A 22,138-nucleotide genomic window follows, 5' to 3' on the forward strand; every position below is an offset into this window, starting at 1 on the left:
TCTAAGGAGTTTCACACTTTGGAATACCAACTGTGGTGAGGGTGGATGAAGTTCCAGGCCTGAAAACAAGCGACTACTAAGCTACTAAGTCTGCATTCTGAATGGTGGGATCACTCTTACCCACATTTTAACTTTCATGAAACAGACAACCAGGCTTTTACCCCCTGGAAAGAGATTGAAAAATTATAGATCTGGAGAAATCAATCCATTACAGGGAAAACATTGCAATGAAGCTCATTAATCCAAACACTCTGTTCAAGGAGCACACAGGGCTCCAATTAACATTTTTAGTTCCTTATGTAGAAAACGAATGGATGGTCAAATATTTATGACAAGCCTTCAAAATCAAGAGCAAGAGCAAAGGAAGGGAGGGAGGGAGGAAGGAAGGCATGAATGGAGGAAGTCTAGAGAGAAGAGATAATTCGGGGACCAGAAAAAGTGTTTTTTAAAAAGCCTATAATGAATATCCTCAGAGAAATAAGGGAACACTGTAACAACGAACCCAAATCTATGCAAAAATATACGTTTACATTATTCATTTTATATATATTTATAAGAAACATTTAGAGGACAAAGAATATCTCTTGGAAATTAAAAACAGGACGGGCACAATTTTTAAAAATTCATTAGAACAACTGGAAGACAAAGTTGAAGAAATCTTTAAAAATAGTCCTGCCTACCCCCACCCCATAAAAGAAAACCAATTTGAAAGGGTCCATTAAGTATGTGCCCAGCACAATAAGTGAAAAAGAGCACATGATTATGCAATTTCAGAACACCAAAATCAAAGAGCCACAAGGTTTGGGTGAGGTAGGGGGCTGTCGTAAGAAGCCACATACTTTTGTTTGTTTGGTTGGTTTGGTTTGGTTTTTCCCTTGGTCATGGTTGTGGTTTGTAAGGGAAAGAAAATTCTATCACTATTTAATTTGTTGCCGGATTGCTGTAGTAAAAGATCCCATTTGAAAAGGAATGACATCAACCAGTGGCCCAACACTACATCCGGGATACGTGTAGATGGCAGAGGTCAACACCCAAACAGGCAAGTGAGGGATGGCAGAGTGGAAACCCCATTTCAGGGTGCTGCTATGGTCCTCTCAGGGAACAGGGGGCAGAACTGGGATGACTTAGGTAACCCACTTGGGTTTTAAGAAACCACAAAAATTCTTCCATCTGCGCCTCCTAAAGGGCCTCAGGATAAGAATAAAGGGAAAGCAGGTCTCTGGCAGGACACCAAAACACACCTAGGTGCATGTTTCAATACATCTATGCAGAACCCAACCTCAGAGACTCCCTTGAAGCAGCAGAATGCCTAGAAGATTCCAGAAGCTCTTGAGCCTAAATAAGAGACAAGCAGCATGCTAGTGGATCCTACTCCCTTTTCACTGTCCCCTACCCACTCAACATCTGCTCCCTCCTCACCACCATTGCTTTCCATGGTCATTCATCAGCATCACTGCCTCACACACAGTTTCCACTTCCTGGTCCCTTTCTTGACTCATCATACTCATTTTCCAGAACTGCTGCCCTGTCAGATTCAACTGTCTGCCAGCCGCCCATGCAGATGATCTGACTGAAAAAGAGCCCACAACTACACCTCACAACCCAATACCAGGTGGGCTAGTAACACAGCTCAGCAGCCATGCTATTTACTTTCCCTCCCCATTCCATTTACTTTCCCTCTCTCCTAAAAGACTGCTGCACAACTACTCTTGCCACTTTGACCTCTCACACTGTCTGCCCCACATTCACTCTCAGCTGATGAACTTGCTCCCAATTCCCTGAAGAATCGAGGCTGTCAAAAGAGAACATCCACAGAACCACATGTGCCCAGAGCAGCCCACTGTCCCTTCCTACCTGTCCTCCTCTGTGAAGACACTCCCTCCTCCAGTGCACAGGGTTCTACCTTCCTATCTACGTGATGGCATCCCAGTAGCCATTCCCCATCTCCCTCCTTTGAAAGAGCTGCTTATACTTGCTGTTTCCAATCCCTTCCGTCCCATTTTCTCATGAACTCATTCCAAGTATACCTCCACCCCCTCCCTCTATCACAGCTGCTGTTGACAAGATGGAAAATTATCAATTCTCACCCTACTTGACCCAATAGCAGCATTTGATACAGCTGATCACTTTTTCATTTTATACCATCTTCATTTGTCTTTCACGATGCCACAGTGAGATGGACTCCATTTCAATCTCCGTTGCTGGTTCCCTCTCTTCTTTCTGAGTGTCCCAAGGCTCAATCTTTGGTCTCCTTCCCTTTCCTTTTTACACTCACTACTGTGCTAATCTCATTCATCATCTCCATGCTGAGGACCCATAACATTATATCAAGTCCAGACTCTCTCCCAAACTCTGGACATCTCCACGCAGATGGTCTAAAAATATCTCAAATTCAACATAGCCAACACTGAACTGATTTCCCTCCTCAAAAACTTATTCCATCTGTAGACTTCCCCATATCAGTTGTTGACTCAACTTTATCATTGATCAGGACAAAATAATCATCCATAACTGAATTCCTTCTCTCACTTACTACACCCAGCCCATTGGAAAAATCCTGTCAGCTCTACCTCAAGATATATTTGAAACGTGATCACTCCTCACCATGTCTTCATTTCCACCCTTGTCAGAGTCACCACTGGTCCTCATTTCTCACCTAGATTGCTGGAACCTGTCCTACCTGCTCTCCCTGGCTCAATCTTTGGCTCCCTTTGGATGTCTTCTCAACCCAGCAGACAATGAGAACACTTGTGACAAGTCAGATCGTGCTCTCAAAGTCCTGCGATGAATTCTCATTTCCTTCAGAATAAAAGCCAAAATCTTAGTTGCCACAGGGACCCCCTTACTTTCCTGATCACATTTTCCCCCACTCCTGCTTCACTCTGCTCTAGTCACATTGGTCTTCTTCCTGTTTCTAGAATATTCCAGAACTGCTCTTACTGTCAGGACTCTGCACTTGCTGGGCCATTTGCCTGGAATGCTGTTCCCTCCACATGGCTAACTTTCTCATCTCCTCCTTCAGGTGTTGCTCAAAGGATCTCTCAATGAGGCTTACTCTAACCTGACCCTCACCCTGCTCTGGCACTCCTAAACTGCTATCTCCAGCTCTTGTTTTCTTTTGTCCACAGTTCCTGTCAACTTTCAAAACTAGATAATTAACTTGTCCACCATGTTTGCTTTCTTTCTGTCTCCCCCACTAGAATGTTAAGCACCAGCGAGGCAGGGCTTGGTGTATCCCAAAAACCAGAACACCGCTGGGCTCATAGCCTGTCCGGTGAAAAGTGCCGAATGAACAAAGCAGTCAATGAACCTGCAGCTGCAATTTCCAACCAGACTATGGACACATTAAGGCAGTTTTTCTCTAAGCTTTTTTAAGTGTGGCGATTCCATTTGATTAATAAAATCTGAAGACCTACCCCTAACACCAGTATGTTTCAGGTACTGTTCTAGGAACAAAATGGATTAAAACTTCTGCCTTCATAGAACTTACATTTTGTTGGCTCCATGGATGTACAAACATTTGAACACATAGTACATACATGTGTAAAACATATTATTTCATGTTTGGTGATCATATAAAGTAGTGAACATCTTACTTTAATGCATGCATTCTCAACAGGAGCAATTATTGTCTTTGATAGGACAAATGTTAGTTCTGGAGGTCAAGAAATCTTAAATATTACAGTGGCTTGTAGTCTCCCAAAGCTCAACCAACCTCAGTTTATTTTTGCTCTCACCAAATGCAATTTGATACAAATTTTCTAATTAAAAAAAAAGAATTGAGACACCACAATAATGTGTCAGGCTTCCTGGGTTCATAGATCTTAGCACCATCCATGCTCCAGAAAGACCCCCAGCTTGGCTGTGGAACCTCTAAGGTTTCAGGACTACAACCCCCTCAAAAGCTGGTAGAGGTAGGAGCCTCCCACAGCACAGCGTTGGCACAGGGACTCTTCACTGAAATATAGGAATATAAAGATTAAGAAAAAGATGAGACTGGGGGCAAGGGAGAGACAAAGAAAAAGGCTGTGATTATTTATCCTAAGAAACTTTTTTAAAAAAGAAAAAATAAAAGCTCATGAGAAAATAAGCATTTGAGTGTGTTCATGGATAGAAAAAAATGTGTGCCACACCAGTGATTCCTAACAATTAAGAACTTATGCTGTCACAAATGACTAAGTGATCTTTCACTAAGGTTGATTAATGACATAATTCAAACAAAGATGGAAGAGAAAACCCAACCTCTACACCTGAGAAGGCAAGGGTTGAACAGGGGGCATTTCCTGCTAAATACTTAGTCTTGACATGGCCAGTTCACACATCAGGGAGTGTTTACACTTGCACACTTAGGTGGAGAGTTCTGGAGCTCATCAGAGATGCCCATCCTCGCCTCCCAAGCCCTTAATCCCACTCTGCGCTCCTTGTTGATGGCAGCACCCCCTGCAGATGCATAGAACATCTCTCCTTAACCACACACACACACACACACACCCGGGAACTTTTTCTCTTCCAATGGAAGCGGTAGAACTCGACTTCAAATTTATCATCTTTGAATCCCAAAGACGGGCAAAAGAGAAGTGATGCAAAAACTTCAGGTCATCAAAGCTGTTGACTCGCAACCGGCACTGAGGCTAGGTTCTGAGGTACAGGGGAGTGATGCTTTCTGAAAACAGCTATTCAATGTCTGTTCACCACTTGTACTCAAAACCACATTGTTCTCTCATGTACAGATAATTTCCCTTCAATATAAGAACTGTTCTTAGAGGTAAATGAGTGTGTGCATTTTGACCTATAACATACATTTTTAGAAACATGCACACAGTACAATCTTGTGTGCACAGAATCTCAACAGTCAAATCGTTTGAATGGCCAGAACTTTTCACAAAGCCACAAGATAACAATGAACATTCACGATGACCAACTGCCACATCCTGGAATACTTTCTGAATTACAAGATGAAGGAGCATTGTGCAATGGCCTTATGGGCGCACAGGAACCACACTGCCCAGAGCTTCACCTCTCTAGTCAAGCTACTTATCATCTCGATGCCTCTGTTTCTTTATCTGCAAAATGCCCACAAAAATAGTCCCTAACTCATAGGGATGTTGTGAAGATAATAAACACTCAATAAATGGTAGTTCCCCCAAAAAAGCCTTAGTGTGAATTTTATATTATTGTGTTCTAATTCCTTTTCAAAGTTATAATCTATCTATGGTATAAGTTGACACTCGCCAAGTCAAAATATTCATTAAACAAGATATCTAATTCTAAAATTATGAAGTTTGTTATTGTAGCAGAGGCTGCTCTTTGCCCACCAAATATCCATTCAACTCTTTTTATTAAAATAACTCATTTATTCCAGGTACAATGTGCACAGCTGAAAGACTGTATTTCCAGCATTCCTTTTAGACAGATGCATCTAAAGTTCTGACCAGTGGATATAACAGGAAGCACAGAGTGTGATGGCTGAAGCTCCAGTAGCCCCATTAGGCCAGGAGTCGGCCTTGAGAATGGAAGCCTGTGCCAGGATAAGGGAACCGAAGGTCAGATGGACTTGGGTCCCTTTGACTGTGGAGTTGCCATACCACTGGTAAAACACGGCTAGATTAATTTTATGTAAGAGGAAAAATAAACTGTGTTTTGGTTATGCGAAGGCTTTATCTTGGGGTTTTCTGTAATATGTGGTTGATTCAAATCCTAAAACGGTCACATTTGAAATAGGATTTATTCTACAACAGATTCTATTTCTTGTACCTAATTCATTTAAGTATTTGCATGTATAAATACTTTAAGCTTGTAGGATAACTTAAAGCATTTAACTGTAGTCCCAAATCTAATTAATATTAACTCCAAAAACTGGCAGGGGTCAATAGCTAGAATTTTTTTTTTCTTAATTGTAACAACATGTAAAAACAAAACAATCAAATTTTAATTACTTTTGGTTAGTTGTAATAAGATTGTTAGAAAATAAAGGCATGAAAGCATGAAGGCAGATCACAAAACACATGTTAAAAGAAATACACAAGCTGAATGTCTAAAATGCTTTTTAGAAACTGGTTTCTATCCTAGTTTTGCAAAATTCCAGGTTCTCTCATGATTTTCTGTTCAGTCACATAACAGTCTTAAAAACTTAGGCTCAAATTAATTATAGTGAAATCCTCAAAACCACCAACAATGATAATAGCGAATATTTTTGAATACTTAGTAGGGGACTGGGTTGCCTAATGGCAAAAGCTGTGTCCTTCAATGGCTGTAATATACAGACATGTATTTGTCACATGGAAGAGAGAGAAAGGAGAAAGGTTGTTTTTTTTTTTTGGAAAAGAGCCAAATAATGATGAAATGATACAACTCTTTAAACATGCACAGTCACTTCTTTAGCCTATGCTAAGAGTTTCAGTAAAAGTGTCCTAGAATTCAAATTGTTTCCCTAATACTAAACCATTCTGTTATTAACCTTTCTCTACCTCAGTGGTGTCATCCATAAGTTGGGCATAAAATGGGGAAAATAAAAGCACTCGGCTGAGTTAATAGGGGTAAAATGCTTGGAAGAGCACCTGGCACACAATTAGCTGCTATCTGCAACAGCTAAATTAGTAAACTCTGCTCCATTTCTGCTCCTTCATGTATGAAGTGGGCAGATATTAATAACAGTATTCATATTCCTCATGAAATAACTGGTGCAGTAGAATGAAAGTTCCGTGAAGGCAGAGATTTGGTCAATTTTGCTCTCTGGTGTATTTTCACACACAGAACTCAAAGAACTAAAAACAGAACTACCATTCAACCAAGGAATCCCACTACTGGGTATATACTCAAAGGATTATATATCATTCCACCATAAAGACACATGCACATGTATGTTCATTACAGCACTATTCACAATAAATAGTAATGACATGGAAGCAACGTAAATGTCCACCAATGGTAGACTGGAGGAAGAAAACGTGGTACATATACACCATGGAATACTCTGCAGCCATAAAAAGAAAGAAAGAGATCATGTCCTTTGCAGAAACATGGATGGAATTGGAGACCATTATCCTTAGCAAACTGACACAGAAGCAGAAAACCTGATAATGCATATTCACACTTATAAGCGGGAGCTAAATAATGAGAACACATGGGCAAAAAGAGGGGAGCAACAGACCCTGGGGCCTACGTCAGGGAGGGTGAGAGGAGGAGACGTTCAGAAAAAAAATACTGTTGGGTACTACGCTTAGTACCTGGGTGACAAAATAATCTGTACACCAAGCCCCAAGTCACGAGTTTGCCTAGATAAAAAACTTGCACATGTACCCCTGAATCTAAAATAAAAATTAAATATTTTTTAAAAAATAACAGTTCCTAGCACACAGGAGTTCATCAAATAACTGTACAATGAAATGAAACTGTTTGTACTATTAATATCAGATGCTGTCAGAGCCACAAGTATCACCTATTTCTTTTTTTTTTTTTTTTTTTTTTTTGAGACGGAGTCTCGCTCTGTCGCCCGGTCTGGAGTGCAGTGGCCGGATCTCAGCTCACCGCAAGCTCCGCCTCCCGGGTTTACGCCATTCTCCTGCCTCAGCCTCCCGAGTAGCTGGGACCACAGGTGCCCGCCACCTCACCCGGCTAGTTTTTTGTATTTTTAGTAGAGACGGGGTTTCACCATGTTAGCCAGGATGGTCTCGATCTCCTGACCTCGTGATCCGCCCGTCTCGGCCTCCCAAAGTGCTGGGATTACAGGCTTGAGCCACCGCGCCCGGCCAAGTATCACCTATTTCTATTTATTTATTCTACCTTACTTTATTGGTTTATTGATTTATCTTCTTGCAATGTGTTTATATTCTTATCCAAGAATCAAATCTAAAGTTTTAGATAAGAGAAATCCCCTATGAATTTAATATCATTTTTATCCTATTTTTGCTATGAAATGTCTGTTTCTTTTTTATATATGCTATGGAAAGTAATATAACTTTTCTTTATTTTGGTAAAATGTATATAATATAAAATTTACCATTTCAACCCTTTTTATGTATACAATTTAATGGTAGTAAGTACATTCCACTGTTGCACAACCATCACCACTATCTAGCTCTACAATGTACCCTCTTTTTAAAAAATATCGCTTCTGTGATATGTGAAGTTTAGTTTATTAAAAGTAATCAAGGCAAAGCAAATCAAAAATTACTTAACTGGGCAATAATAACCATTTACCCATCACTGTCATGCTAAAGATCCTGTCAAAGTGGTCTTGCTATTTGTTAGGCAAACAAATCTATTTAGGTAGATCTCTCTGATTTTATGAGATTGTGGCTACGTGTTTCGACGTGTATATGTTAGATACTAATTGACTATTTGATTTTATTTGATTACACATCTACATATTTGTAAATCTTTTAAATTTGAAACCTCTCATAACCAGGTTCAGTGGACCCTCCCACTTCCACAGACCCAGTGTAAAGGCAGCATTGGTCTGGATCGCAGTTCAGGGAGTTACAAGATCTACTTGGGAAGAGACAACATATTTTTCAGGCTATATCTCTGAATTGTGGACAGCAATAAAGAAAAAACAAACCTGATTGTATTCCATTGCTGCCTTATTGATGCAAAAAGAAAAACGCTGACAGATAGAACTTGAATGCACATTTTGGAAGATATTCTTCTATAGCTCAGGGCCTTGAATGAATTTTTATATTTAAACCATTCATCTACCTAGTTTTAAAATATGCATTTCAAATGCCATAAGCAAACATCTTGACCAGGTAAAAAGAACCAAATGTTATGATGTGCCATGTTATTCTATGAAGAGACACTTTTAACACCTCCAGAGAGGGAACTGCCCACCGTTTTATTGGGATCTGTATTTATGAAAGTCACATAATGAATACATGTAACACTACAAAAAGAAACTTTAATTCCCCCTAAGAAAAGGGTACTTCCATCATTTTATTACATTTCCCCTTCACTTAGCAATCACACTTCTGCTTTTTCCTACTATTGTATTAGGGGCTCTGCTAGATACAACTAAGTGATAAATCCTAGACTAAAAAGACAAGGCCACTTGTTTTTAAAACTAAATCATGGTGAATTTGTCTCAAGAATTTTAAAACAGAACTTAGATTTTAACACATGAAGCAATTTACTTACAAGGGAGAATGTTCCTTAGAAGTACCCATTCGGGCCGGGCGCGGTGGCTCAAGCCTGTAATCCCAGCACTTTGGGAGGCCGAGACGGGCGGATCACGAGGTCAGGAGATCGAGACCATCCTGGCTAACATGGTGAAACCCCGTCTCTACTAAAAAATACAAAAAACTAGCCGGGCGACATGGCGGGCGCCTGTAGTCCCAGCTGCTTGGGAGGCTGAGGCAGGAGAATGGCGTAAACCCAGGAGGCGGAGCTTGCAGTGAGCTGAGACCCGGCCACTGCACTCCAGCCTGGGCGGCAGAGCGAGACTCCGTCTCAAAAAAAAAAAAAAAAAAAAAAGAAGTACCCATTCGAAGTTGAGCAAACTGCATGGAACGGTTTAGTAACCAAGGCAACAGAATTGAAACCCTAAGATTCCCTGGAACTAGGGGTTCCCAATCAGGAACAGTTAATTTCGTCATGAATTAACATTCTATTTCAATGTGCAATCATGTTCTTGAGACAACCATGTTCTTGAGACAGGGGATTTCGTTCACGCTAGCAAGAAAAATGGCTAATGGGGGTAATTAAGAAAGGGCTAGGGACGGAGTGAGAGGAGAGAAGTAATAATTGTGCCAAAAATACACAGTCAGTTTAGACTGTAGTCTAAAGTAAAGACAACCATGCAAATCTACAGGTTAGAGCTCTCTGGTTCCTGTGAAAGAAGGCAATAACATAAAAGTGGTATGAAACAAATTTCAAATATATTCAGTGAGCTTTCTCTAGAAAGCTATCCGTTACAGAGGGAGTTATATAGGAAACAGGTGAATTCTTCTCTTTTAATTCTGCTCCACTGTAAGACTCCCTCCAAGGTCCTCACTGTATTCTTTTTTTTTTTTTTTTTTTTTTTTTTTAGGACGGAGTCTCACTCTGTGGCCCAGGCTGGAGTGCAGTGGCGCGATCTTGGCTCACTGCAAGCTCCGCCTCCCGGGTTTACGCCATTCTCCTGCCTCAGCCTCCCAAGTAGCTGGGACTACAGGCGCCCACCACCACGCCCGGCTAATTTTTTGTATTTTTAATAGAGACGGGGTATCACCGTGTTGGCCAGGATGATCTTGATCTCTTGACCTCGTGATCCGCCCGCCTCGGCCTCCCAAAATGCTGGGATTACAGGCGTGAGCCACCGCGCCCAGCCGGTCCTCACTGTTTTCTATTCCCTCACTCACTTAGCTCTCATTAGAGGCCACACCGATTTTCTCCCCTTTTTGCAGTTCTCTGGTCTTCAACTCCTAAAGAAAATTAACCTCTTTCATCACTAAGATGTAACCTCCCTTGTACAGCAGTAAAGTTGGAACTTTGGCTTAGCTATGTTGATACTTAGGGGCACAGAGAGGTTAGCACACAATGGGTCTAAATATACACCACTGTGGGGGATAAATGGCTTCCAGGGATCTGGATGCAGAATAAGTTAATCCAGAAGGATTCAATGCAGTCACCTCAGAAAGTCAGTCACATGTATCTTGGGGAAGCCACATGGTTTCAGGGTCATTCTAAGAATGCAGCTATACTATAGTCAGCCCAAGTGGCCATCACATTAAGGAATCTCAATTTGTGAAAAATAATATTTCAATAAAAAAGGAGAACATTTGTTTTGTTAAAGGAGTGGTAACTTCACGTGGATATTTGTCATAGATTTTATTTAAATGAATGCTACCCTGACTACATTAAAATATGATTTATTTAATTTAAATTTATTTTGCACATATACAACTTTTAAAGAACAAGTTCACGGCTTAAGCAAATTAAACTCAGATTGTAGAAATACTTCTCATTTGCAAAGTCTTCTGGATAAAAATAGATACTCAGCCAATAAAGACTATTCATCTTTTCATTTCAAAAAGGAAATTCAACCATAATATAAACTCATCATCCAGCAACAAATATACCATGAAGAAAAGAAGAAAATAATTAAGAGTTATTATTGTGTCTTAGACCCCAGTGGATTCAGTCCTGCAAGATACTCTGGACCAAGGACTAGCTGTTCTGTGACAGCAAACTCAATTCAAAATTGTATTTGCTAAGCAGTTTTAAGTTTCAGAAAGGAGGTGGGAAGTCAGGTGTCTCATTAAGGGAAAAAATGAGTAGAGAATCCAAATTGAGAGAAGGGAGTTCAGGGAATAAAACAAGGGAAAAATAAAATTAAGACATTATGTGAAGGGGAGAATGGCAGGGAAAAGGGTGGGCCAAGGAGATTGTCTGACTTAAGCAAATAATATTGGAAAGTAGAAATCAAATAAAATGGTCACCAGCCTTTTTACAAAGGTCTTTCCCAAGACTTTGTTGAAGAAAGGTTAACCTAGGGTTAGGTACCCTGAGGCATAATCTGATTCTGCATTTTAAACTTTAGGGGATACTATTATTTACCTGTTAAAGCAATTACTAAACTAGATAATAAAGTCCTAATGCCAAACTGTTAATTGAAGTGTTGTCTCTCCTAATATTCACGTCCACCTGAACCTTTACTTGTGATTGTATTTGGAGATCGGGTCTTTGCAGATGTAATCTAGTTAAGATGAAGTCATACTAGATTAGGGTGGGACCTAAATCCAAATGATCAAAGTAGGATATAGACCAAGCTGATGACAGTGGAACAGGAAAGAAGCATAAATTTAGAGATGGTGAAGAGGAGGAGCCAGTGGTACACAGTAAAGAGGAGTCAGGCACAAAGATGATTCCACTGTTGAATAAGGAACAAGGATGGAGACCCTGGCAGAAGGGAGAGGAGTAGGAGAAGCAACTAAGTTTGATGGTAAAGGGACAAAGAGGGAAATAGCTAGTTTGTTTGCAGAGGCTAAAAGTTAACAGCTGAGGCTCTCAGTGGACTCACTTTTCAAGTTGGTTCAAAGCAGTAGGAAGAATGAAAGAATTTGGGAGGACAGACGGGAAAAGTGAGAATGGAACATCCTTTACTCTTGGGGAACAATTTTGATGTCCTATTACAAACAAATGGTACTTCACCTGATTACCTGTCAGTATTGGTCTTATTTAAATGTCTCAAGTCTCATGGATTTCTATCTTTTATTTCTAAGATGAATTAAAAGTTACTAAATACGTCCAAGTAGGACAGATGAATCACACTATCTATGCAGTTAATATAAATTAAGTGAAACTATAATTTTGAATAAATAAGGTTTTTTTTTATTTTAGATTTCAGAATTGGAAAAAATAATGAAACAAGTAGGCCAATGGGTCATATCTTTCCCCCTACTTAAAAGCTCTTAACCAATAGTAAACTTGGAAGTCAAGTATAAAAGAAGTCTGAAAAATACTTCTGTAGGAGGCTGTTCAACAAATGAAATTGAAACAATGGTGGAGTCATCTGTATGAAAACCATGTTGGAGCCCCACCTCACACAGCATACCAAGATGAATTCAAATGCATCAAAGATGCAAAAAAAGGATAAACTACTAAAGTACCAGAGGAAAGCATTATTCTGAAGGTTAAAATCTTTTACAAGGTATTTATGAGGTAGATGCATGAAACTGTTACAATTATAAATCAACTTCTGATGCGTGAAACTCTTACAATTATAAATCAACTTCTAAGCCAGTTCAGTGAACGACTTGGGTGGCCAGAAAAGAAATACATAAGAGTAAATGATTAGCCAAGTCTCTACTAGATGAGCTAAACTTTCCTCCTTAAATCAATAGCTCCTTATTTCTTTTGCTTCAAAAATACAATAGAAGAAAATTCTATTTTTAATACACTTTGTATTAATTTCCAAGGGCTCCCATACAAAGTATCAAAAACTAGGTGGCTTCAAAAACAACAGAAATGTATGCCTCACAGTTCTGGAGGCTAGACATCTGAAATCAAGGCCATGCTCTCTCTGAGGGTTTTAGGGGAGAGTCCACTCTTGCCCCTTCTAGTTTCTGATGTTGGCCAGTAAACCTTGGCATTCCTCAGCTTGCAGACCCAGCACTCCAGTCACATGACTGTCCTCTCCCTGTGTCTCTTCATGTCATCTTCCTCTGTGCATGTCTATTTCTGTGTCTAAATTTCCCCTTTCATTAGAATGCCGGTCCTTATTGGATTAGGGCTGGTGCTAATGACCTCACTTGAACTTGATTACCTATATAAAGGCACTATTTCCAAAGAAGGTCGGATTCTGAGATACTGGGGGTTAGGACTTATAACATGTCTTTTTGAGGAGATGCAATTCAGCCTGTAACACACTTCAATCATAATATATCTATTACTTAAAACACACATTCTCCATGTCAAATCCCCCTGGAAGTAGCAAAGCCACAGGCCAACATTCCCCACAGGGTGTCCTGGGGACACCAAGCACCACAAGTCCACTATGTTCAACATAAACACAACCTGACCCAGACTCACTGTATTAGCCTGTTTTCACATTGCTCATAAAGACACACCCCAGGCCAGGCAATTTACAAAAGAAAGAGGTTCAATGGACATACAGTTCCATGTGGCTGGGGAGGCCTCACAATCATAGCCGAAGGTGGAAGGCACATCTCACATGGAGGCAGACAAGAGAAGAAGAGCTTGTGCAGAAAAACTCCCCTTTTTAAAACCATCAGATCTCTTGAGACTTACTCACTATCATAGGAACACGGGAAAGACCTGCCCCCACAATTCAATTACCTACCATGGATCCCTCCCACAACAGATGGGAATTCAAGATGAAATTTGGGTGGGGACACAGGCAAACCATATCACCCAATGACACAGAACCTGGAGGAGGGTGGGCAAAATGCCCCTGACATGTTTCTCAAATACTGTCAAGATGAAAAAAGGATTTTTAAAGGTTTAATAGCATCCAAGCCAATAAGCATTTATGAGGCTTCAAAGTTTCATGTGAAAGAAAAATCCAGTTAACAACAGCTGCTTTCCTTGAGTTTCACCAGAGCTTCCACAGGAGCAGTAGAAAGTTGGGTGGGGTGACTTGGACATGGAATATTTGCAAAAAAAGCTGCATATTGCCACTCCAGAGGGGCTGCTATTATGCCTGCTAGGGTGATTCCAGCCCAATCCTAAGGCTCTTATTATACAGTGGGTGCAAAATCTAAATGGCAAATCTTGTCCTTAAACAGAGGCTTCTGTCATCTCTCCAGGATGTCTCTCATACGTCCATTTCATGTTATCTTTCATTACCTTGCTAAAGCATGCTGCTGGACATCACAACAGCCTGACGGCAGGGTTTACTGGTCCAACGACAGGTTGGGAAGCAGAGTCCTGGGAAGCCCTCCTAAATCTCTGGAATCTACAGGGACCTCCCAGAATTGAGTGTGTGTCTTTGAAGATACTCCCAGTTCCCAGATTTAGGTGTTATATCCTCTCCCAGAACCCTCATCCCTACCCACTTTAAGTTTCCAATTTCATTCACTAAGTGAAACTCACTTGCAAATAGACAGTTAAAGCCTGCTAAAGTCCTCAGAGTGCAAGGCTCCGTATTCACCTAGCTATTTCTCTGTCCCTTACAAAAGAGAGGTTGGAAATGGAAATGGAGTCTCACTAAGGTGGTTGTCCGGGAGATATCAGAACAACAGGTAGATTTTGAGGAGAGGAAAAAGGAGAAATGTCACAGCCTTAGAGAGCAGCTCTAGTTTATCGGAAAATTGAGCGGTATCAGGGCTCAGAGACTTCTTAAACTCAAGACTTTCAAAAATCACCTGTCATTTGTTCATTTATTCACCTATTCAAGCATTTCCTGAGCTCACATCTGCTAATTTTAACGATGAGGATGAGGATGAGAGGCAGAGAATTGAATTCCTGGATTCCTGGGGAACACAGACACAGAATAGGCCTTGAGCCCTGGAATAACTCACACAACCATGCATCCTCAAGACAACATAGAAACTTCCAAGAAACCTGAACTTGGGGCTGCTGGGAGGCATGTCCAGAGAGAGTAGATTGTCTACCCCTGGGGCCAAAACGGAGCAAGAAGGCCACCTGAAGTAAATGACAGCGAGTCAGGACTGAGGAGGAAGAGGGGCCTTCTAGAGTGTGGAGTAGAGGGGGACTCGACAGGAAAGAGGAAGGAGAAGGTCACCTAGTTTGCCACTAAAAGAATAAGGAAGTGGTTAAGGTGGCATGTTTCACACAAAGCCAAGCTGCCACTGAACTGCCCCTTGTCCTCTCTTCCTCTTCCTGGGCCAACAGTCTCAGTGTACTCTCTCAGATCTGTGCCCAGCAGCAGCTCACGAGGCTGTCACACTTTTGGTTATAAGTATTTAACAGGCAATAAAAAACTCAGGGCTAGACATCTATCAAAATCTTCATAAAATATATAGAATTATAGCAGAAACTTGAAGTATAACATTGCTTTTGAGACATGTAAAGTTATGGTGAATTTTGGAAAAGGCTTAATTTTTAATAAATCAAAAGGACACTGTGGTGACACAATTCAAGCTTCTGGGGAAAAAATCTCAGATGTATTTCATTAACACCAAAACTAAGAATGAACCACTGAATGATGCAATTGAGTGTGATGCTGAAATCAAAAATACAACCACTCTTGCAGTCATATTTTTTCCTTTTTAACCTTCAGCTCAATGATATTACAGTTATTGACTAGTTGTACCATGTGTAGAATAATAGTAAATTAAGATTTAGTAATCTACGTTTTAAAAAACTGAATTTCTACCCAGGGATACGGCTATAAAATTCCTATTAAAGATAAACAAATTTCAGCAAACAATAAGGAGAAAATCTTCTCTATAGATAAATATCAAAAAGTAGATATATAGTATGTGTTATAAAAAAGCATCTTTTATCAGAGCTAGCTTCATAGGTTTTATCATTCTTATTGCTACTGTTGTTTTTAAACTGCAAAGAGAAAAAAAAAATCATTTCTTAAGGTCATCTTTATCCAGGTCTACTAGAAGTACTTTACAGATTGGAACTTGACTCTCACACTTTTATGATGCATTTTATCCTAAAGCTCTGCACATCTTAATTCTGAGTAGAGAAATGTATCAAGTCAAAAAATAAGCCCCAGGTATTATTGAAAAGGAAAATTCAACTTATAATCATCAACATTTGAAAATTTTGATAATATTCTGTTAATTAAAAAAAGAAGAAGAAAGCACTTCTAGAACTATTAATATAGCCCAAAGTATTGACTATTTTTGTTAAAAATTCATCATTCAAAATGAAGTCAATTCATGGCTGGAGTGCAATTGTGGGATCTTGGCTCACTGTAGTCTCTGCCTCCCAGGTTCAAGCAATTCTCCCACCTCAACATCCCAAGTACCTGGGACTACAGGTGCGTGCCACCAAGCCCACCTAATTTTTATATTTTTTTGTAGAGACGGGGTTTTGCCATTTTAAAAGCCAGGCTGGTCTTGAACTCCTAACCTTAGGTGATTCACCCGCCCACACCTGCTGGGATTACAGGCGTGAGCCACTGTGCCCAACCTATTTCCTCTTTTTAAAAATTACTATTATTATTGTCATTCTCAAACCATTATCTCATAAACGTTATATTGTCTATATCAGATTTTCAGCGTGGGCTATATTTTTAAAATAATAGATGGTATTTGAATATATAAAAGATATAAATCCTTTTCAAAATGTTGCTTTGTGTATTTTTCTGAAAAGCTTGACAACCATCTGTAGAGCTTTTGCAGAAGACTTTTTTCTTCCCTAATTTTTCGTCTCTTTAAAATCAATGACTATTTTTATTCTGCTTGGTCAGACAAGTAGGCCTTTGATTTACAACAGCTGTATTCCCATGGAACACACACAAACACACATATATATAATTTCATTTTGCCTTTATAATTTTTTTTAATTATCCAGTAAGAAGACATAGTTTATTGGTCTAAGGATTTTGGAATCATTCAGGTCTTTTAAACTAACATGATGAAGTTATAGAGTGGTTTTATTACACATCGTATTGCCATAAGTTTGTCTAACTCTGGCTTTAATAATTATATTTTAACAATTGCTAGCCTGTGTATAATCTTTTCCTTTCCTTGACTTCTCCATTTTATTCCTAAATTCAGAAGATTATTGATGTGAAGTCTTCAACCGCTGGTAATGTATTTGAGCTTAATCCAGTTGTTACAAATGCTCTTCAATATTTTATTATTATAAAAATGTCATGATGGGAATCTACTGATATGTAAGAAAATGTCTATACTTCAGTTCAGCAGTACTCCAGAGTTAATATTACCAAGATTTCATGAGGGAAAATATATGTTTACAGGAAAATAAAACTAAACAGCAACCAAGAGTTGGCTCTCAAATATATGACCATTAGTTTCTTTGTTTGTTTCTCCTTCCCTAAAATATAAGAACAAGGCAATAACAAATATAAAGAAAAAACTTACAGCCACATTACATTTAGATTCCAACAATTAACTTATAATGTATCTGCTTCATATAAAAATGCTAAAATATGTAGGTACTCAAGAAAACTTTTCATTCTGAAGATGACCAGGAATTTTTGTTTGCCAGTTCGACTGACACTGAAAATCTACATTTGCCTATTGTTCTCCATGCTTCCATGTAATCTAATAACCACCCAAACCACCAAAATGGTGGCCTCTAACAAGGCTGGGTTCTGGTACTGCTGGCTTCTTATTCTACGGCCCACATGTTTATATGCTGATAGATGCAAATACATGTAAGATTCTCTAAGGCCAGACATAAGTTCACTTGGCCTGTAACACAGCAGTGACCCTTGAAATGCAAGTACAAACTCCACATCTTTTAGTTTCATATTAAACATTTCATGCTTCATAGGAAACCATTAATTTCATCTATTAAAAGAAACCAAATGAGAAAACCTCCAACTAAATCTATCACTCATTGAATCTATAAGCCCAGAAAAAAATTTAACTTCCTCTTGCCTTGGTTCATCTACATTAGCTCCTGAAAGGATACGCTGGGGCAGGGAGAAAGCCACTTTCTAGCCTTGTTTCCATACAGACTTGAGTTCTTCTCCCTGAACAACAGGAGTAACAGTCCAATTTTACCATAACATCAGTTCTGAGAGAATCAACTGAAGGAACAAGGTATCACTTCAGCCACTGGGTCTCTCTGAAAGTTTCTTTCAGGGATGATACCTTAATTTATTTTTCCATTGCCTTTCTCTTTCTTCTAAAATACTAAGCATACACCAGGTTGGATAAATAATTGGCATTCAGTAAGTAAACTGATTATTATCTCTTTAATCCGTAAAGATCTTTCTTAACTTTTTTTGTTGTTTATTTTTTGAGACATGCTCTTGCTCTGTCACCCGGGCCGGAGTGCAGTGGCACTCCACACAAATGTGGTTCACTGTAGCTTCAACCTCCTGGACTCAAGCCATCCTCTCACCTCAGCCTCCCCAGTAGCTGGGACCACAGGTGTGTGCCACTGCACCCAGCTAATTTTTAAAATTTTTTGGTAGAGACAGGGTCTTGCCACGTTGCCCTGGCTGGCCTCAAGCTCCTGGGCTCAAGCAATCCTCCCACCTCAGCCCCCAAAAGTGCTAGGATTACAGGCATGAGCCACCACACCCAATCTTAAAAATCGTTTTAAGATAACATTGTTTTATTAATAATTGAGATGTTTTGAACAAAGGTCATTTATACTAAGAACTTTTGTAGATCATTTAGTGTTACAAGTTTCTGCTAATGTGAACATATACTATTAAATAGTTTTATCATGTAGTGTCCACCCTAAATCTTTTTGGTAAATAAGATGGGTTAAAAATAAATTATGTCAATTTAAAAATTTTAGTCTTCTGGATTTTGATTTAAAAATATTATTTCCTAATCTCCAGGAAAATTACAGTGTATTGATACTGAAAATGAACACATCTCCTGTAACCTTGAAACCAATTACGTAACATGTTATTGCTTCTTTTTCCCCCACTATTTCTCCCATGACATCACAACCAGTTCTTGAAAAGCTATTGACTCTTAAAAGTTGAGCTTTGCATTCTTACCTGGCACCCTCTTTGCCCAGTTGATCATGTGAACCAGCTCCCTGTCTGCCAGGTTGGTCAATAAGCCCATCATTGAAGCTTCACTGAAGGGTCTGGTAGGATCATACTCGGAATAGACTATGGGGGGCTCAGCATCCAGCAAGGCACTGACCATCTGGTCAGCCGTCAGGGACAAGGCCGGGCTGTTCTTCTTGGAGTGCTTGATCATGAGCGGGCTTGGCCAAAGGTTGGCAGCTCTCATGTCTCCAGCAGACCCCACTTCACCCCTGCCCTCCCCATCATCTCTCTGGCGCTTGTGTTTCAACATTCTCCCTCCTCTTCGGTCTTTTCGTATCCCTGAAAACACAGGGGGAAGAAAAAACAATTAGTTTATTTTTTTCCCATGTAAACTTTTATACAAAAAATTTTCAAAGCTAACCATCTTTCATTTTATTTGAAGAAATACTTTCAAGCACAGGTGAGCTAGTAAGTGTTTAACAAGTGGCTCTCCAAGAGAAGAAGCTTTTAGCAGTTGCCAATTTTCATGGTGTAAATACTGCCACCATAACAAACTTCAGGCCACCTGTCTGACATCAAATGGCTTACAAAACTCCTGAAAATTGAACAGTAGGCTTTGGTGAGCCCGTACAAACTGACTCTGACACACCAGGTAGGGGTGTATGTAGGTAACGAGTATTATAAAAAGAACAGAATTCTAATTTTAGTTATTCTTAAAATATGATTTAGCATCAAAGACTACTTCTGCTAGGAATATTCTTTTAATAGTTAATTAAAAGGGCATTTTTAAGAGCATTTAGTCCAAGTAGACTTCTTAATGGGCAAGACTAAATAAGAATACTTGCTCATAAGGTATATTACAGCCTCTGGCCCCCTGGGGTGCTAAGTCCTTTACTGCTACTAACCTGCTCCTCATCACCCTAGGATTACCACAAGTTCCTCAAGTCATTTACTGGATTTTAAGCTTTTCACAAATGTATTTGTTTTTCCTAACATAAAAGTTGTAAAATTCTAAAAAGAGTTTGTTTTATTTGATAATTTCCCTCCAAAGGTTTACCCAGCTGTGGTTCTCACTAACTAAATTATGAAATGGGGTGAAGAGAGGGGGGATCCAATCTTTTTGCAGTGATTCTTTGAGGTTTGGGCTCAGCACCTGAACCTGAAAAAGGCCATACTGTGCTGCCGAAATGTATTAACATCTGCCAAAAACAACTATTTTAAAAAGACAAAAAGCTTCTATATTTTCAAAAAAGTTAATCTCTCCAATATTTATCAGACAGCAATAATTCTTAGATTTAAATGAAGGAAGCAATCATTTTGATACAAAGTTAATACAACTATTTTTAATATCAAAGACATGAGAAATAAATGCTCTTTATAACATATCACTTGTTCTATCACTTTGTAACAAATAACTAGTGTGAGAACTTTGTCTTGTTTTGTTTTAATTTGTAAAGGTATTTGGACAAATGTGTAACTGAAATATATGTATATGTTTTATACATATAAATATATATATAATATATTAAATGCACTTCAAAAACATAGAGAAGCCATGAACTCTTCCTATTTGCTCAGTATTAAAATAAGCATTTCCCATGAAATAGTAAACATTATAATAAAGATTATTATTATTACTAATATGCATTCAGAACTCACTACATATTTTAAGCATTTACATACACTTTACATGGAAGCACTTTAGAACTAATTTAGTTCTCACAATAATCTTGTAAGTTTGAGAAACCGTTACTTAAAGAGATGATCCAACTTGTACAAGATCATTCTCTATTAAGTATGATTCCAGATTCTGGCTCTGAAAAGAAGTTTGCTTTTGTTTTCAGTTAAACAGAGATTTTGAATGTAATCCATTATGTAGGTACAAACTTAACAAGTTTCAGGACATTATGTAGGTACTAACTTAACAAACTGAGGGACACCTAAAAGTAAAAGATGAGAACAATGGCACCTGACCAGCCATTGTCCTTGGTCAGGCATTTCAACTTTTACTGCCATATTTGCCAACGAGATCACAATATCTGAACTAAGGGAGATGATATGTCCACTCTACTCTCAACTCATCAGAGCATACCTGATGTATCACACTCATTGCTGGATCCTGAAACTATAAGAAAAATAAGCCTACTCAAGTTAGAGTAACGAGAAGGGTAAGGAGACACGAAATCAGGTCATATAGTGAGCAAGTGAGGAACAAAGAAGGGTTAGCCTAGAGAAAGGAAAACATGGAGGAAACCTGAGCATCTCCTGTACATGGGTTGTTCTGCATAAGACGAGTTCAACTTGTTCTTTATGAGCCCAAAGGTTAAAATAGAAGCAGGGTGTGGAAACTTTTTAGTTAGTTACAGCTCAATGTAAGGAAGCAGTTTGAAATAGTCAGAGCTGATGACAAAGATAGAAGCTGCCATCATAGGAAATGATGAGGGGGATCACTGGGGGTTCCAAGAATAGGCTAGATGAAGACTTTCAAGGGATGCTCCCAAAGGATTCCATTATCCAGAAAGCATTTGCACTAGTTGACCTCCAGTAGCCCCTCCAATGCTGAGATTGTTCTATACGACTCTACCACCCTCTATTTGAAACACTAGAAAAAAAAAAAAATGTAAGAGCAAGAGACTTGCAGTGGAAACCAGGAGAAAAATGTCAAAAGCAAAGAATCTTTCTAGGTTCAGATTTCTCAGGAAATTCTGAGGTCAGAGTTTTGAGATGAGTTCTAACTTGTATTTCCCTACTTTGTGTGAGGGCTGGGGTAAGAAAATGCCTGGTTCTTCAGTATTAGTCAATGTATTACCCAAATACTATTTATACCCCTATTCTACAAGTTTACAAAGAAATTAATAATGTGATCAAGTCTTACAGGAAAGATGCAGCAGTGATTACAATCTTTTAATAGCAGATCTACAGAAAGAAATAAAAGCAAGTGATTTGACTAAAAAAGAAATGGTTAGAAGGCGGTATTGTTTTTCCTAAGGTGAAATCAAGAGTTACCAAATTGTAACTACACAAGCATTTTACCTTTTAAAAATAAAGTACTGGCCGGGCGCGGTGGCTCAA

General features: G+C 39.1%; 1 protein-coding gene across 3 annotated transcripts in view; it reads right to left on the reverse strand.

Annotated features, from left to right (window-relative positions):
* The window catches only part of ESR1 (estrogen receptor 1), a 450,285-nt gene that overhangs the window by 143,567 nt on the left and 284,580 nt on the right, over positions 1-22,138 (reverse strand). For all 3 annotated transcript variants that reach the window (XM_033235045.1, XM_033235047.1, XM_033235046.1), the window contains one exon: positions 19,070-19,405. In XM_033235045.1, the coding sequence (XP_033090936.1) occupies positions 19,070-19,405 (336 nt within the window). The remainder of the gene's footprint in view (positions 1-19,069; positions 19,406-22,138) is intronic.

This window comes from Trachypithecus francoisi, unplaced genomic scaffold, assembly GCF_009764315.1.
Source record: "Trachypithecus francoisi isolate TF-2019V2 unplaced genomic scaffold, Tfra_2.0 Lachesis_group15, whole genome shotgun sequence".
Classification (NCBI taxonomy): Eukaryota; Metazoa; Chordata; class Mammalia; order Primates; family Cercopithecidae; genus Trachypithecus; species Trachypithecus francoisi.